General features: G+C 44.7%; 2 protein-coding genes across 5 annotated transcripts in view; one reads left to right on the forward strand and one right to left on the reverse strand.

Annotated features, from left to right (window-relative positions):
* The window catches only part of Rnf10 (ring finger protein 10), a 32,016-nt gene extending 19,171 nt beyond the window's left edge, over positions 1–12,845 (reverse strand). The window contains exons 1-2 of one of the 3 annotated variants that reach the window (XM_050131546.1): positions 12,256–12,844; positions 2,671–2,867 (exon numbers count right to left, since the gene is read on the reverse strand). In XM_050131546.1, coding sequence (XP_049987503.1) covers positions 2,671–2,867; positions 12,256–12,412 — 354 coding nt within the window. In that variant the 5' untranslated portion in view covers positions 12,413–12,844. Of the gene's footprint in view, positions 1–2,670; positions 2,868–12,255 lie in introns of all 3 variants that reach the window. The other 2 variants (XM_050131545.1, XM_050131547.1) reach the window with 2 other exon arrangements.
* Positions 12,846–17,954: 5,109 nt separating this feature from the next.
* Coq5 (coenzyme Q5, methyltransferase) overlaps positions 17,955–18,425 on the forward strand; it is a 31,123-nt gene continuing 30,652 nt past the window's right edge. For both annotated transcript variants that reach the window (XM_050131557.1, XM_050131558.1), the window contains exon 1: positions 17,955–18,187. In XM_050131557.1, the coding sequence (XP_049987514.1) occupies positions 17,986–18,187 (202 nt within the window). In that variant the 5' untranslated portion in view covers positions 17,955–17,985. The remainder of the gene's footprint in view (positions 18,188–18,425) is intronic.

Raw genomic sequence — 18,425 nt, forward strand, 5'->3', positions numbered from 1 at the left:
TCAGACCATGCTGTTGACAAACGTATCTCTTCACTGTCATACCTGAGCATCACTTGAATCAGAAACTCACTGTGCTCACAATTTTGTTTGTGGATTGTCTATGTTTGAGACAAGTCTCACTATGTAGTCCTGACTTGCTTGGAATTCTAGAGACCTCAGTCCACCACCCCACCACCTCCACCCCACTCCTATCTCTGTCTCCAGACAAAGTAAAATCAGAGGTATGTATGTGCTTCCACACTTGCTTAATTCCAATTTTTTACCTCTACCCTCAGGTCACTGAACCAAGACCCAATCTCCCAAATTCCCTTTCCTTATCTGTCTTAATTCCTAGGATTCCTTCTTCTATCTGCTGAATTTAAAGAATACCTCCCTACCCCTCGACCCCAGCAGCTCCAGTGCAGAAACATGAATACAGCCACACAAGGAAGTCTCAATAGAGTAGCCCCTTACATTGCTAGCAGCCATACTGCAATTACACTTCAGCCCATTCATCCTACTCTCCCAAAAAAACCCTTCACCCCTCAAGCTCCCAAACCCACTCTCAGATCACCTTACACTGAGAAAATAAGCACCATGAATTAAGAATAGCACAGCCTGCTGCCACACCCTCTCATTACTGTGGCTGAATCAGCAAGACTCTCATTTATGCCAACCCTGTTGCTTCTTCCTACATGACTAAGTCAAGGGCACTGTGAAGCCCTCAACCATTTTCCCTGAGTGATTTTTTTTGCTCTCATCAGCCTCCCTGTTAGGAGATAGGCTGTCACTTCCCTATCCCTCACTAGAAAATCTCTCCTGCACTCACACTTAAAAAAAAAAAAAATTTAAAAAGGTTTTACTAAGCCAGTTGTGGTGGCTTACATGCCCATAATCCCAAGTACTCAGAAGACAGAGGTAGGCAGATCTCTGAGAGTCTAAGCCTAGTCTACATATAAGTTCCAGATCAATCAGACAGCTATCCAGTGAGACCCTGCCTCAAAACAAATGAATTCTAGGTAGTTGAATCTATGTGAGTTCAAGCCAATCTGGTCTACACAGAGTTCCAGGACTACACAATGAGACCCTATCTCAAAACAAGAAAACAAAAAACAAAAAAAACAAAAAAAACCCCAAGATCCCATTAATATTTTTTAAAATTATGTGTATATGTTTGTGTCTATATATGGGTGTGTGAATCAGAGTACAGTTGCCAGAGGCCAACAACAATCCCCTGGAACTGGAGTTACGGGGACTGTGAGCTGACAAAGACAGCCTTCTGCAACAGCAGAGCGCTCTTCCTGATACGCCATTTTCTCCAGCTCCTCTCACACTTAAACCACCACCTCACTGCTCTACTTCCCTTTATAGCACAGGTAGCAAATTACTGGCTATGCTGCCATTTCTTCTTCCCATCCTCCCACTGTCCCACGACTCTAGGCCAAGCACATTTTTGTCATCATTCCACCCAAATGACCCAAGGCTAATGACCTACTGACCAACCTTCACATTTTCTAGTCTAGTCTTACTCAACAGCAGTACTTGAGCAAAGTGACAAGCATTTCTCAATGGCTCTCAGTGCTTTGTACCCCTTATTTGGCTTCTTCCTATTCAGAAATCAGTGCTTGAGTCTGAGCAACTTACAACACCCTGTAATGCTCCCTACAACACGCTGTAGAGCTCCCTACAACACCCCGTAGTACTCCCTACAACTCTTTACTGCTCCCCACAACACCCTGTGGTACTCCCTGCATGGTTCTGCAGTTTTAAATTCTAGCAGTGTTCCTTTGCTTCATTCAGCTCTCTCTTAGAATCTACCTCTGCAGCTTGACTGATGGCACAGGCCTGTGATCTACAGCAGACTAGGCCATACAGTGATACCTCTCAAAAAGACACTATGGAAAAAAAAAAAAAGGAAGAAAAAATAAAGTACCACACAGAACAAGAGTTCCTCTAGCACTTAATTTTTTTTTTTTTTAATTCTTTCCCCTTCTCCCCCATCCACACTGTTTAGCCCATCAGGTATATAGCATACTTACTTGTGACTGACATGCCAGACTAGAGAATTAGCCCCTAAAGGACAAAGAGTGAATACTTTGTCTAACGCTGCACTTCAAACTCCTCAGTTGTTGCTGGCACAATCCCAACAATTAAGTAATCCTTTTACAAGTACATCTACTAAATCTGTCTTGTTCTGTAATGGCTACACAGCACAGACAGTCAAACAACAGGACACTGAGCAGTGTCTTCTCCATTAGTACTTATGCTGCTTCCTAAATCTAGCAGCTAGAACACCCTCCATATCAAGAATCTTTATTCTCAACAACAATCTAAGGAACTCCTAAAGACAGGTGTCTGGGACTAAGGACATTTACTCTGTAAAGCAAATATCACTACAGTGAATCGTTTCTTAAGTAGTCCAAAGGGCACATAAAATGCAACAGTGATAGTAAAGGACAATACACATCTGCTTTCCTTTCTCAAAGGTGACAGTGAAGTCTCTCCCCCCCACCAGGAGGTTTGGTTTTCACAGCCCCTAGGGGAGAAAAAGAGGCAAGGTTCCAGGTCTGACTAACCTTCAGCTTCTAAGGACAGCTTGAATACCTGCTCTCTCCCTCTCTTTCTTTCCTTCTGCGGAAGGAAAAACCAAACCAAAACAAAGCTCTGTAAGGCCATTCTTGGGTTCCATACCTCATCTCGTCTTCCACCATTAGAAGAAGAGCTAAAGGGTTTGCTGCTGCCACCACCTCTCTGAGGAGGCATCTTGTTAAAAGTTTTGCTTTTCTGTGAATTGGAGCGACGGGACTGGTTGCTAAAATTTTCATTTTTGGGGTAGGAAGGTTCACGCTTGCGACTGTAACGCTTGGATCCATTTGAGTTCTTTCCATCTGAAAGCAAAAGGAAACAGTAATAAGTTTTTATGTTTTTCCACCTGCATGGCTGATTTATCTTCTAGAAGAGTTATATTTATTAATAAATAAGGAAAATGTGCCTTACCACAACCTCTAAAAAAAGCTAAGCTTAGACCAGAGCCTTGGTGCTTTAAGAAAAACCAACCACAGCAAGGCAGGGCTTTGTTTGGTTTCGGGACAGTCATTCTGTACTAAAGGAATGGATCTGTTCTGGAGGCCTGACAGGAACAAGGCAGACACTGCCCTTGAGTTTACTATAGTGTAGAATTCTGTACAAACTCTACAGAAGGATAACCTAGGCTTTAGCAGATATATCCAGTAAGCATATAAAACAAGGCCAGGTCCTGAGAACAGCCTGGTATTGTCATAAGAACAGACAGGAGGAACAATGGAACAGAATAGAAGACCCGGTATTAATCCACACATCTTCAAACACCTGATCTTTGATAAAGAAGCAAAAAATATCAAATGGAAAAAAGAAAGCATATTTAACAAGTGGTGCTGGCATAACTGGATATCAACATGTAGAAAAATGAAAATAGAGCCATATCTATCATCATGCACAAAACTCAAGTCTAAATGGATCAAAGACCTCAACATAAAGCCAGCCACACTGAACCTTATAGAAGAGAAAGTGGGACGTACACTTGAATGCATTGGCACAGGGAACCACTTCCTAAATATAACCCCAGCAGCACAGACACTGAGAGAAACAATTAATAAATGGGACCTCCTGAAACTGAAAAGCTTCTGTAAAGCAAAGGACACAGTCAAAACAAGGCCTGGCATGATGTCATATGCCTTTACTACTACCACTCAGTAGGTAGAGGTAGGGAGATCTTGAGGCCAACAAGGTCTACAGTAAATTGCAGGACAGCCAAGGCAAGAGACAGTTTGTCACAAAACAAATTGACAGACCAAAAGCTGAGCTCTAGGAGAACATCAGATCAGCTCTAATTACTTCCTCTCAAAAAATGTTTCTGGCTTTTTTCTTCAATTACATAAAAGAATTACATATTCATTAACATATTCAGAAGAATACACACCGAATTATAAAAATATAAAACAATTGAAAGTACCCATGAACTACTACTTCATTAAATGCTCAAATTTCCTTTCTCCCCTTTTTGCTCTGTGAGCTAGGGCTTTACTCTACAGGCCAGACTGTCTTAGAACTGAACTTTCCTCCTGCCTCAGCCCCTGAGCACTGAGACTGCAGGCACACCCTCACCATGCCTGGCTTCTTTTTATATACTTGCCACATGTTGCATACAAAATATTCTTTTGTTACTTTATGAGCAATTTCATATATCTCTAGTCTTCAGCCAGTCATAGTGGCTCATACCTGTTGATTTACCCATTTGGGAGGCTGAGGCAGGAAGATCATCCAAAAGCTCAAGGTCAGCCTGTGCTAGATGGTGAATTCCAGGCAAATTTTGGTTATATAGTTATACAATGAAATTCTGGATTAAATTTTATTACATGCTATTTATTCTGCGTGTCTCTATGCACATGCCACAGCATACGTGTAGAGTGAGAAGGGCAACTGTGGGAATGGGTTCTCTCCTACCACTGTGCAGGCTCTGGAGAAAAAAGTATGGTCATCTGTTGCAGGAGGTCCTTCCTCTCCTCCAGCCTATAGCCGCTGAGATACCAGCCCATTGGGGCGTGGTCTCTCTCCCTTGAAAAAAAGGGGCTACTTCCCTTCTCTCTCTTCCTCTCCCTCTCCCTCTCTCCCTGCTCAGAGTCGGGCGACTAGACTCCCTTCCTGGTTGCGCAGCTGGGTGATCTGTAAGTTTTTTCCCCTTTAAATAAATACCACCCTATTAATCATAATTCCAAACTGGTGTGGCATTGTTTGTGACTTACGCCTACAATCATCAGGCTTGGCACCAGGTTGTCTTAGTGAGCCATCTCCCTAGACCAAGAATCAAAAACTGTAAAGGGGCTGAGGAGGTGATTCAGTAGGTAAGAGTGCTTCACTGAAAGCTCCGATCCCCAGAATCCATGTGAAAGCTAGGCAAGTAATGACAACGCCTATAATCCCAGGAGAAAATGGCTGGCCCTGCCTCAATCTATAAACAATACAATTTATAAATGAGAGCAATCAAGGACAACATTTGACAGCAACTTCACACCTGTGCACCTACATACAAACAAGCTTATACACTTGTATACATCACATACATGTAAAAGCAAAGAACAAAATAAACAGCCAAGAGCTGTGGCTCCCCTTATAACCCTAGCACTTAGGAAGCAGAGGCAGAAAACTGATGTTCAAAGCCAGTCTGAGGGGCTGGAGAGATGGCTCAGCGGTTAAGAGCATTGCCTGCTCTTCCAAAGGTACTGAGTTCAATTCCCAGCAACCACATCGTGGCTCACAACCATCTGTAATGAGGTCTGGTGCTCAAAACACTGTACTCAAAAGAGACTAACCTGCCTGCCTCTGCCTCTCAAGTGCTAGAATTAAAAGCGTGCATTACCACTGCCGCAGTTTTAATTCCCAGCATCCACATGGGATTAGAATCATCTGTAACTCCAGTTCAAGAGTGTCTGGCACCCTCCTCTGGCCCCCTTGAGCACTATGCATACATGTAGATCAAAGACATACGTGCAGGTGAAACAACAAACACTCGTACACAGAAAATAATATATATAACTGATCTGAGTGGTGGTGGCGCATGCCTTTAATCCCAGGACTTGGAAGCAGAGGCGGGAATATCTCTGAGTCCAAGGCCAGCCTGGTTTTCAGAATGAATTCCAGGAAAGCCAGGACTACACAGAAACCTGTCTTAGAAAAACAGGTTCAAATAAACAAAAAGTTTTCCAAAGTGTGTGTGTGTGTGTGTGTGTGTGTGTGTGTGTGTGTGTGTGTACCACATAAGGGCTCACAGCCATCTGTACACCTTTAATCCCAGTGTGCACGTCGAGGTCAAGGGACAACTTGCCGAAGTTGGTTCTCTTCTTCTATCATACAGTCCCAAGGATTTATCAAACTTAGGTTGTCAGGCTTGGTGGTAAGCACCTTTATCTACTAGCCATCTTACCAGTCCATAAATCCTAATTTTGAAAGCACTCACACTTTATGGGAAGAATGACACACCAGGCGCTCCAAACCTAACCAGCTGCAGCCAAGGGATCATGACTACAAGCTCCAGGAGATGGCAGCAGTAAGAGTAAAGCATAAAGCAGGCCATCACAGAAAACTGCCACACCACATCCATGCCTTAATTACAGATATTAACCAGAATTTACTAGTTGGAATTGGGGATGGAGTCTGGCTCAGTAATCCAGCACTTGTCTAGTAGTAAGCGTATGACAGTCAGCAACAGTTATTATCAAGAACAGCAGCAGTGGTAGGTAGCAAGTAGAAATCAGAGCTAAGCCACCACCTGTTGTGCAGAGTTATAACCGTGGCACTCGGAGAGGCAGAGGACTGAAATAAAACCAATCTAGACTACAGGATGAGACTATCTCAAAAACAAGTATGTTTGTTGTAGCACATGTATGCCTGGTGCCCAGGGAGGCCAGAGGAGGGTGACAGATCCAGAAACTGGAGTTACTAACAGATATGAGTTGCCATGTAGGTTCTGGGAAATGAACTTGAGTCCTCTGGAAGAGTATTCAATGCTCTTAACTGCAGAGTCCTCTTTCCAGATTCAGAAGAAAAGAAAGAAAGAAAGAGAGAGAGAGAGAGAAACAAGGAAAACATATTCTCTAAACCTCCTTATCTGATGCTAACAGAACATACAAGGCCCTAGGTTTGGTCTCTGGTACATAAAATAGGGGGTTGGGGATCCTATATAAGAAAGATACCTGGGGGGGGGTGGGTGGGTGTGGGGGGGTGGCGCACGCCTTTAATCCCAGCACTTGGGAGGCAGAGGCAGGCGGATCTCTGGGAGTTCGAGGCCAGCCTGGTCTACAAGAGCTAGTTCTGGGACAGGCACCAAAAAAGCTACAGAGAAACCCTGTCTCGAAAAACCAAAAAAAAAAAAAAAAAAAAAAAGATAGATAGATACCTGGGCTGAGCAGTGGTGAAGCTCACCTTTAATCCCAGCACTTGGGAGACAGAGGCAGAACTCTGTGAGTTCAAGGTCAGACTGGTATACAAACAAGGTCCAGGGCAGCCAGGGTGGTTAAAACCCTGTCTCTAAAAGCAAACAAACAAACAAAAGATACCTCACAGTATCTTCAAGAATGAAGCCAAATGCTACACTGAGAAGACTTTATCAAGATAAACTGGCACTTGGTAAGACTGTTTGTTTCTTCATTTATTACCACACTCTCAGAGAAACGGTTTCCTAATACTTAAAAACCACTCAGCGATGGACAGTGAACTGCTTATTTCTAAATCAGATTACAACAACTGACCACATAAGAATTCAGAATTTCAGGCCCTAAAATCAACTCCCTTCTCTTGTCTTCCAAAGACCTCAAAGCCTAAAGGGAGACATCTCAAGTTAGAAACTGGCTCTTATCTCTAAACCCAGGCAACAGGTAGCCGAGGATTAATGGTACTGTCCTGCCTGGGACTGGAAGATAAAACAAACGCACAGTGCTATTTTTGAGATGTTTTGTAGACAGCTTCCAGGACATGCTGGTGAACAACTCAGGTAGGAACTGCCCTCCTCTCTCTGAACAAACAAGAGGATCCACTTTAGATTCTGAAAAACAAGTCAAGTTCCTAGAAGAAACTTTTTTTTGTCTCCTCCATTTTTATTTTTATTTTTCCCATTTCTGTTATTTTGCTTTCTGGTCAAGTTTTAAACCTCAGAATGGTGGTTCCCAATTCGAGCTGTACATCAGGGTCACTTCTAGAGTTTATGAATGCTGCCGGGCATTACAGTTCTTAGGGGACTAAGGGCAAGAAGACAGAAAGATGAGAGTCCAAGGAAGCCTAAACAATGAAACAAGACCAAGACTAAGAAATTAAAGAAAAGAGGTAGGAGGGGAAGGCCAAGCAAGATAGGACTGGCAGCACAGGCCTGTGACCTCAGCTACTCGGGAGGTCCAAAGTCCAAGGCCTGCTTGCTTGGCTGCAAACTCAGTTTTAGCCCATCTCAGTTAATTCTCAAATAAAATAAATAAAATAAAATAGGCTGGAGATGAAACTCAATGGTCAAGTCCTTGCCCAACATGCACGAGATTCTAGGTTCTGTACCCAGTGCCAAAAATAAACATATAAGAGGGCTAAAGATGTAGTTAAGAGTCCCTCATGCTCTTGTTCCAGAGGACCCAAGTTCTGTCCCTAGCAACACTGGGTAACTCACAACCATCTCTTAACTCTAGCTTCAGGTAATACAATGTCCTCTTCCGGCCTTCTTGTGTGTGCGCGCACACACACACACACACACACACACACACACACCTACCTACCTACCTACCTCTACCCTTAAAATAAAACAAGGAGTCAGATGTAGAGGCACAAATGACTAATCCTGGGAAGGGAGAGGCAGGCAGATCTCTGTGAGTTCAAGTTCAAGGCCAGCCTGGTGTACCAGTAAGTTCCAGGTCATCCTGGGCTATCAGAGAGACCCTGTCTCAAAAAACTAAATTAAAAATAAATAATAAAATAAAAATAAATGAAAAGAATGTCTAGGACCCAGGGGGCCCAAAATAGACTTAAGAGAAGGCAAGGCAGCCTGGTCTACAAGAGCTAGTTCTAGGACAGGCTCCAAAGAGCTACAGAGAAAAAAAAAAAAAAAAAAAAAAAAAGAGAGAGAGAGAGAGAATAAAGAAAGAGAAAGAAAGCAAATGACTAGTTATAACTTACACAGTTTATAGATACCAAGGGGTTCTTTTATATGGGACAAAAGAGAGACAAAAAAGGAAAAACTAAGCTAGTGGTGGTGATGCCCTAGGTTCCAGTACTTGGAAGATGGAGACAGGAGGATCAGGGAGTTCAAGGCAGAAGGGGATTCGGTTTTAGAGACATGACACTGTCTGTAGAAACCAAGTAAGTTTTGTGTGTGTGTGTGATTTGCACTGGCAAAAGAAAGTGAAACCGTATCTTTCATTTCACGCTTCTATTCCAAGTCAGGACTCTGAAATTCAAGAGGTCCTTTCAACAATGAGTCAGCCTCTGGAATACTCTTAAAACTAGCCTCTGGTCAGTGCATATCTCAAAGTCACTGCATCAGTTCTCAACACTGGCTTCATCGGCAGTGCTCTCAGATGCAGTGTTTCTCATTTGGCTTGGTAAAGGGTCTTATCATGTAACCAGGCTGCCCTGAAGCTTGTTTATAGCCTAGTGTGGCCATCAAACTCATGGTGCTTCAAGGTGTTGGGTTATACACTGTGCCCACTGCACTCGGCTTCATTTACAGCTTGCAATTCGTTTGTTTTGTTTTCTTTCTGTAGCGTCGGAGCCTGTCTCAGAACTCACTCTGGAGAGAAGACTGTCCTAGAACACAGGTATCTGCCTGCCTCTGCCTCCCAAGTGCTGGGATTAAAGGTGTCACCACCTTATTTTACTTTTTATGTGTATATGGGTGTTTTGTTTGCATACATGGCTGTACACATGTATGTTTGTGACTATGGAGGCCAGAACATTGTGGGGCGGAGGACCAAACCCAAGTCTTCTGTACGGCTGGGCAATGGTGGCACACATCTTTAATCCCAGCACTCAGGAGATGCAGGCAGGTGGATCTCTAAGTTTGAGGCCAACCTGGTCTACAGAGCAAGTTCCCTGAACTCCAAAGCTACACAGAGAAACAGTGTCTTGAGAAAAAAACAACAAAAGTCTTTTGTAGTCTCTCCAGTCTGGAGATCAAAAGTAGGGCCAGTTTTAATTCCAGCTGGTCAAGGTGCTTGACACCAAGCCTGACCACCTATCCCAAATAAATATACGTAGGAAAAAAAATTTATTATGCCAGTGAGGTAGCTTAGTTATTAAAGGCACCCAGTGAATATGCTTGAGGACCTGAGACCTGAGTTTGATCACTGGAACCCATATTTTAGAAAAAAAGCTGAGCAGAGCCAAGTGGATCTCTGTGAATGATAGTAAATAAATAAATGTCCCTCTCATACGTGGCATAATAAAAAGGGAGACTAAAACAAGAGGATATTGACTCTCCAGCAAAAATGTACATAACTAAATACTGCATGTGTGTGTATATATATAATATAAATATATATATATATATAATTCTTTTTTTTTTTTTTTGGTTTTTCGAGACAGGGTTTCACTAGAACTGTCCTGGAACTAGCTCTTGTAGACCAGGCTGGCCTCAGAACTCACAGAGCTCCGCCTGCCTGTCTCCCTAGTGCTGGGATTAAAGGCATGTGCCACCACCGTCTGGCTAATATTTAAAGTTAAACTATATAAAAACATTTCAGTTGGGCAGGCTAAGTGTAAACCGGCAATTCCAGGCTGAGGAAGGAGGAGGGTCTGAGGCCAACCTCAGCTGCACAGTACCATCCAGACTAAAACAAATAAGCAAGCAGGTGTGGTGGCACACACCTTTAATTCCAGCACTTGAGGCACAGACAGGTAACCCTCAGAGTCTGAGACCAGCCAAAGCTATGCAGGAAGACCTTATTTCAAAGAAACAAGAGTTTTGGCAGATCTTGAGTTCAAGACCAGCCTGGTTTATTGAATGAGTTCTAGGACACCCAGGGTTAAATAAATAAACTGTTGACACTTGAAGCAGAGACTCACTCTATAGCCCAGGCAGTGTAGGACTCCCTGTTCCGCACAAACTGGCCTTGAATTTGAGGTGGTCCTTCTCCAGCAACTGAGCACTGGGATTACAGGTGTGAGCCACTAACTACATTCAGTTGAAATTCCTGACTTGGCCTGAAGTTACACTAATTCTTCCTTAGATATTTAAAACACTAGTATATCATGGATGGTGACAACTGGTCTCTGCAGGCAAATTCTGCAAGCCCTCAACTGGTAAAGGAGTTTGTCACCCTGCAGAGAAAATCTCAAAGTCAGTAAACCTTAAAAATTTGGTGTGTGTGTGTTTTTTAATAATCTTCCTTTTAATTTAAATCGGAGGGGTGGAAAGGATCAAACCCAGGCCCTTGTATACTCTAGGCAAGTATACAAGTAGCTCTATCACATCTCTGGCCTGCAGCTTTTTGAATCAGACTGTTACCTCCAAAGGTTCCCTGTCACATACACCTACTCTGAGTCCATATAAAGTTACTTGCACTTACGGTTTCCTAGGGCTGATTGTTTGAGCACTGACAACCAGTGTGCTTTTCCCTGGAGATCACCTCTCCTTCTCCCAGTTTTACTAAGTTGCCTGTAGTCCTTTGTGTAGGGTTGAGGCCTTGTAGGCGTCCCCCATCTAGTCTGGCATGTTCACTGATATATACGCACACAAAAATATATATATGTACATACACAAAAATACATATATGCAAGCAAAAACTATTAATGAAAAAAAGAGGCCATGAATTTGAAGGAGAAGGGGCAGGTTATATGGGAAGCTTTGGAGGGAGGAAAGGGAAGGAGAAACACTAGAATTAAATTACAATCTCAAAAACAAAACCCCACATTGCTATTATAGCTAATATGTTGAAAGTCTAAAAGAGAACAAGGATTTGTACATAGTTCTGAAACATGATGGAGAAGGCTGGACTGAGGATTCTGCCAATTCCCAACAACCTACAGTCTCAGTTTATTCTCTAGAAGGGAACAACTCCACCTTGCTACACTGGATAAACAATTAGAATAGCGACAACAGAGAGAAAAGTTCAGCCCAGTACTTTGTGCATGATCGTTAACTTATCATACGCTATGTTAATATTAAGCACATATTAATGACATATTTCCCCGTGAAAGCAAAACACCTATAACCACACACAAATTGGTATAATGTTTTTGGTGCAAGTAGTTGTCGAGTACCCCAAGTACTTTGCTCATTTACTTCTTGCACTCTTTTACAGGTAAGGCAAACTCAAGGACTAAACCTAAAAAGACTGAATACAGTCTCCGCACGCTTTACCATTCCACGATGCGTCCTCTTAAAGGAGCAGCTCTGGAGCCAGAACCCTCGGGCCTCACCCTCTCTTATTTAATCTGGAATGCTACCCAATGTTAATCCAACACAAACTCAGTGGTTTTGGAGCATGGCCTGATGAGTCACAAAAACCACCTAGGTCTTAAAGCCTGCAGTGAGGTACTTATTACCTGGATGACCTTAACCCTTTCTAAATCTCAGATTCCTTGCCTGCAAAATGGGGCTAAGAATAGCGCCTACTTCAGCCAGCTGTTTTGAATATGAATGCAAGGGCCTAAATTAACCACGCGGTGCAGATCAGCTTAATCGTACACACTGGACCTCAGGACGAGGGAAGGGAGGGTCGTTTGTCCCCAAGTGACCCCGCAGACCCGACCTCCGCTGGCTCTTACCGCTCTTGGGTTTAGACTCGCCGGCCGGCCCCGCCGAGGCGGAGCGGGGCGGCTGTTGCCCTTTGCTGCTGCCCGAGGAGGCGGAGGAGCTGTTGGAGCCGCTGTTCTTGTCCATGTCGGAGGCGGTGGCGGCGGCGCTGGGGGAGCTCTGCGGCATCAAAGGGGGCCTCGGCGGCGACGGCGGTCGGAGCGGAGCGGGCGCGGCGGGGACCCAGGCTCATGGCGTTCAGGGCCGGCGGGGGTCGGCGGCGGCAGCGGTTCTCGGCCTTCATGGCGACATTTTTCCTTGTTTCCTTCCTCGGCTTCTCAAAATGGAAGGAGAAGCGACAGGTGGGGCTTTGGGCCCAGCGGCGGCGGTGACTGGAGGAGGAGGAGGCCGGGGCTCGGAGGTCCGGGCCGGGCCTGGCGGGGCGGAGGCTGCGGGGGAAGGGGAGGTGCGGGAGGGTCGCGAGCCCCGCCGGCCGGCCGGACACGCTCTCCCGCCGCGGGGCAGGAGAGAGGGTTGGCTGTCTCGGTGCCGGGGACCGGAGTCTCCGACACAGCGTCCGACACTCGCCTCTGGGCCGAGGCCGAGGTGCTCCGGGAATGGCGACGAGTCGCCAAACAGCATCCCAAAGAACCCGGATGGACTATTTATATAGTCGCCGTGTGCGCGTGGTGCATTCCGGGAAGTGTAGTTTTTGCCAACATCCGGGTCCAGTAATGGGTCCCCAGGGGAGGGACCTATGTAAGACTTGTTATTACTATTGATTTTTCTCTCTTCCCTTTTTTCCTTTCTTCCCTCACTTCCTCCCACATTCCTGTTTTTAAGACAGTGTTTCACCAGATAGCCTTAATTGTTCTCATTATGTACTCATTGTGTATACCAGGCTTCAAATTCACAAATTTTCCAGCCTCTGCCTGCCAAGGGCTGGACAATTTTTTTTTTTTTTTTAAAAAAGGTGTATGGGTGTTTGTCTGGTACCAAACAAACACATGGTGCACAGATATACATACAGGCAAAACACCCATACACAAAAAATTATAAAAACCCAAGTGGAGTGTGATGGCTCGCCTACAATTCCAGCGCATAGGAGGCAGAGATGGGGAAATGTCCAGAGCAGACTGGCTAGCCAGACTAGCTGAAATGGCGAGTCCACCTAGAGACCCTCATTCAGTAAAGAATGTGGAGAGTCATGGAGGAAGACACTCAGCGTCAGCTCAGAACTCCGTACACATGTGCATATGTGGGAAAACATTCATAATGCACGCAAGCTGCATCATATGTAAAAATCAGTAAGAGGGAAATGACATGGTATAGTTAAGTGAGGATATGCTAGTTATGCAGAGGACTTCTAAAAAATGCTGCCAAGTGGGCTGGAGAGATGGCTCAGTGGTTAAGAGCACTAACTCTTCTTCTAGAGGTCCTGAATTCAATTCCCAGCAACCACATGGTGGCTCACAACCATCTATAATGAAATCTGGTGCCCTCTTCTGGGGTGCAGGTACACATGCAGGCAGAATACTGTACATGTAATAAATAAATAATCTTTTTAAAAAATGCTGCCAAGTAGAGGACACACGACACACAGAAGAACTCCATTTTTAATTTTTTTTTAAATGGTGTTATGGATCAAATTCAGAGCCCCGTACACACGATCAAGTTTTCAACCTATGAGCTACTCCCTCAGAAGATTAGTGGAATTTTAGCAACCAGATTGGTACATGCCTGTAGTCTTAACACTCAAGAAACCAAAACAGAAAATATAGAATGTAAGGGTAGCCTATGCTATATAGTGAGATTAAGTCGCATATGAGAGAGAGAGAGAGAGAGAGAGAGAGAGAGAGAGAGAGAGAGAGAGAATGAATGAGAGAGTATAGCTTAATGGGAGGGTACTTGCATGGGCAAAACTTTGAGTTTGATCCCCAGTATCATGGGGCGGGGTGAGATGGGGAGAATAATAAAGCATGGCTGGAGAGATGGCTCCGTGGCTAAGAGACTGTGCTGTTCTTCAAGAGGACCTGAGCTCTGTTGAGTTAGGCAGCTCCCAGCCACCTGGAACTGCGGCTCCAGGGGATCCAATGCCTTCTAGTCTGTTTTTTTGTTTTTTTGTTTGTTTGTTTTTGTTTTTTGTTTTTCGAGACAGGGTTTCTCTGTGGCTTTGGAGCCTGTCCTGGAACTAGCTCTGTAGACCACGCTGGTCTTGAACTCACAGAGATCCGCCTGCCTCTGCCTCCCGAGTGCTGGGATTAAAGGCGTGCGCCACCACCGCCCGGCTACACATGATTTATAAATATTAAAAATCCATCTTGAGGCAGAGGCAGAGAGCTCTCTGGGTTTCAGGCCAGCCGGGGATACATGGTGAACCCCGTGTAAAAAAAAAAAAAAAAAAAAAAAAAAGGCAGGAATCAAACTCTAATTTGAAACTCTCTGGTTTTTTATTATCATATAGTATACGAGCCATTATATAGTATGGGAGAAACCACAGTTAAAGTAGAATGCAGACCAAGAGGAGCATACTTTTCAATTTTCATTTATTTCATTTTTAAATGTATGTCTGCACATGATGCGCGTGCCTAGCACCTCTAGAGGCCAGAAGAGGCATTGGGTCTCCTGGCACTGGAGCTACTGCACCATGTGGGTGTGGGAATCAAGCCCAGGTCCTCTAGAAGAGCAGCTAGTGCTCTAATTGCTGAGCTGTCTCACCAGCCTCCTAGGCTTTCAGGGTTTTTTGTTTTGTTTTGTTTGAGACAGGGTCTCACTTTGTAGTCCTGACTGGCCTGAAACTCTCTCTATAAACAGACCCACTTGGAAGCAAAGGTGTATGTATACCAGCATAGCCAATCTGTGTGTGTGTGTGTGTGTGTGTGTGTGTATGGGGCATGTGCCATGGTTCACATGTACAGTAAGAGGGCAACTTGTGGGAATCAGTTCTCTCCTACCAGGATGGAATTCAGATTGTTAGCCTTGGCAGGGAGCACCTTTAGGTTCTGAACCATTTCACTGGCCTGCAAGCATCATTTAGAAAGGTTCTCCTGGGCTGGAGAGATGACTCAGTGGTTAAGAGCACTGGCTGCTCTTCCAAAGGTCCTGAGTTCAATTCCCAGCAACCACATGGTGGCTTACAGCCATCTGTAATGAGATCTGGTGCCCTCTTCTGGTCTGCAGGCATACATGGAGGCAGACTGTTGTATATAATAAATAAATTGAAAAAAAGAGATGGCTCAGTGGTTAAGGGCATTTGCTGCTCTTGCAGCTGAGATTTGGTTACTGGGTGGCTTGCAACCATCCCTAGTTTCACGTGTCGGATGCCCCTTTCTGACCTCTGAGGGCACCAGATACGCATGAAGTACACTTAAAATCACTTATATACGTGCAGGTCAAATATTCATACACATCAAACAAACCTTTTTTTTTTTAAGTTCTGGGGGCACCAGATGTCATTATAGATGGTTGTGAGCCACCATGTGGTTGCTAGGACTTGAACTCAGGACCTCTGGAAGAACAGCCAGTGCTTTTAACTTCTGAGCCATCTCTACAGCCCCTGACCTTACACTCTTACTATTCCTGCCTTGGCCTCACAAGCAATGATCTCCCAGTTTTTGTTTATAGGGCAAGGGATCCTCGGTACTGAACTTAGGGCCTTGGACATGCTGGGCAAGGACTTGACCTCAGTCTTTTTCTGCCTTTTACTTCGAGATAAGGTCTCACTGAATTGTCAATACTGAGCTTGAATTAGGATTCTTCTACCTCAACACCCGGTCAAGTATCTGTGATTACAGAGCTTCTCCATCAGGTCCTGCTTTCTTTACACTTTATAGACTCTCTCTCTCTCTCTCTCTCTCTCTCTCTCTCTCTCTCTCTTTCTTTCTCTCTCTCTCTTTCTCTTTCTCTCTCTCTCTCTCTCTCTCTCTCTCTCTCTCACACACACACACATATGCACGCGCACACGCGCGCGCACACACACAGAGCTTCAGTTAGAAAGTGTAATGTGATGTCCAGAAGGAACAGCCCCAAATCCTGAGATCCATTCTTACACGTAAGTAGATGTGCTGGGAGTACTAAAATTCTGTGATGAAATTTTATTGCACATAGCAAAGACCGGAGAATTCTAAGTGTGTGGATGAGTTTCTTCCTTCTGCCATTCATAAAAATGGAAGAGAGGGGCAGAGACTCCCAATGCAGTAGGTGTCCATCTGCTGGGCTATATTAAACCAAGAAGAGACTTTTCATTTCAGATTAGTTTTTTAGGATCCTTGGCACTTTCTCCTTGTTGAAATATTTACAGAAAATATACATTTGAAAGGGGAATTAAAACAGAAACAAAAATTCAAGAAAAATTTCGCAGCCTCTATGCTCGCTTTTGTACAAGATGGTCTGTAATGCCTTATTCTTTCCGTTAACAAATAAATAAAAATAAAAGGAAGCCATGCCTAGTGATGCAGGCCTTTAATTCCTCCTCACAGGAAGGTCAAAAGTTCAAAGCCTGTAGGGTGACAGAGTTCAAGGTCTTGCCAACTTAGTGAAATCTATCTCAAAAATAAAAGATAAAGGCTGGCAAGGTGATTCTGCAGGTCAGAGTGCTTGCTGAGCAAGCCCAAGGTTCTGAGTTCAAGTCCCAGAGCCCATGGAGAGCTGACTTCTGAAAATCATCTCCTGACCTCCAGACATGGACCTTGGCATGTGTGTGCCTGTGCGTGTGAGACACAAATAATGAAAAGTTAAAGATCAAGTACACTGGGTGGTGGTGGCGCATGCCTTTAATTTTAGCACTCAGAAGCAGAGGCAGGCAGATACCTGAGTTCAAAGCCAGCCTGGTCTATAGAGCGAGTTACAGAACAGCCAGGGCTGCACAGAGAAACCCTGTCCCAGAAAACAAGCAACATCAACAACAACAAAATCGAATACATTTAAAAAGCACCAGGATGTAGTTCGCTGGCACGATCTTGGCCAAGCGTGCACAAGGGCCTGAGTCCAACTCCAAAAGACACTAAAAAGGGATGGGAGTAGCACGGGCTTGTGTTCTCAGTCCTCAGGATGAAACTGAACCAGGGATATTATGAGTTCAGGTCCACCCTGGACTATGTAAGATAGTTCCAGATTAAAAAACAAAAATCAAAACCAAAACACATAGGCAGCGGAGAGATGGCTCACATGTTAGGATGCCTATCACTCAGGCAAAGCGCAGGTATTTAATCACCAGCACCCAGATCAGAAGGCTCACCTGCCTAGAACTACAGCACCAAAAAATCAGATGCCTCTGGGCTCCACAGGCACCTACACTCACATACACATACCCTCAGAGACACACAGTAATATGTGTGTGTATGTGTGTGTGTATACATACATACACACATACATACGTATATACATATACATATAATTAAAGCCAAAACATTTTTGATCACCTAATCTTGGTCTTTTAACAACAACATGCCTCAATTTCAGCCAGATTCTGCACCAGAAAACATAAGTGGAGCACTCTAGCACGCGGGATGCAGAGGTACTGGTTGGCAGCAGACACAACTAGGGCCTCACGCCGAGCTCCCCTCATCTTGGTGAATTCTAAGTTCTGTTAGGGAACACCTGTTGTACACTTGTTCAAGTTTTCAAATCCTAAACCAAACATGATGTCTTAACAACGGGCATTTTCGGGTGCGTTCTACTAATACTGACTCCTGCCGGTCGCCGTCACTCGGCTGGTGACGCAACCCGACCTGCCCTCCGCTCGCAGCCGCCGTGATATCAAGATGGCGGCTCCCAGAAGCTGTGGTCTTTGGCGCTACTGCTGCCCCGGGTGGTCGCGGGCAGCGGGAGATTCCAGGCTCCCCGGGTTTCATAGATTCTGGCCCGGAGCCACGCCGAGTGCGCGGTCCTTGTCCCAAGAGAAGCGAGCCGCAGAAACTCACTTCGGGTTTGAGACTGTGTCGGAGGAGGAGAAAGGGGGCAAAGGTGACCGGGCGAGAGGGCGGATGGAGGGACCTGTCTGTCATCGATTTGGTTTCCTTCACCCATCTGCGGGCTGATTTAACGTCCTGTTAGCCCTAGAGCTGTGGTCCTTACAGTCCTACAGTCCTGACTTCCGAGCAGTACCCACCTCCCAGACTCAGCTTCCCACTATTGGAGTCTCATTTTCTGTAACTGGGGAGTGTTTCTTCTGTTTTTTTTTTTTTTTTTTTTTTTTTTTTTT

Source organism: Alexandromys fortis, unplaced genomic scaffold, assembly GCF_014885135.2.
Source record: "Alexandromys fortis isolate MF-2015 unplaced genomic scaffold, M_Fortis_MF-2015_v1.1 scaffold_382, whole genome shotgun sequence".
NCBI classification, from domain to species: domain Eukaryota; kingdom Metazoa; phylum Chordata; class Mammalia; order Rodentia; family Cricetidae; genus Alexandromys; species Alexandromys fortis.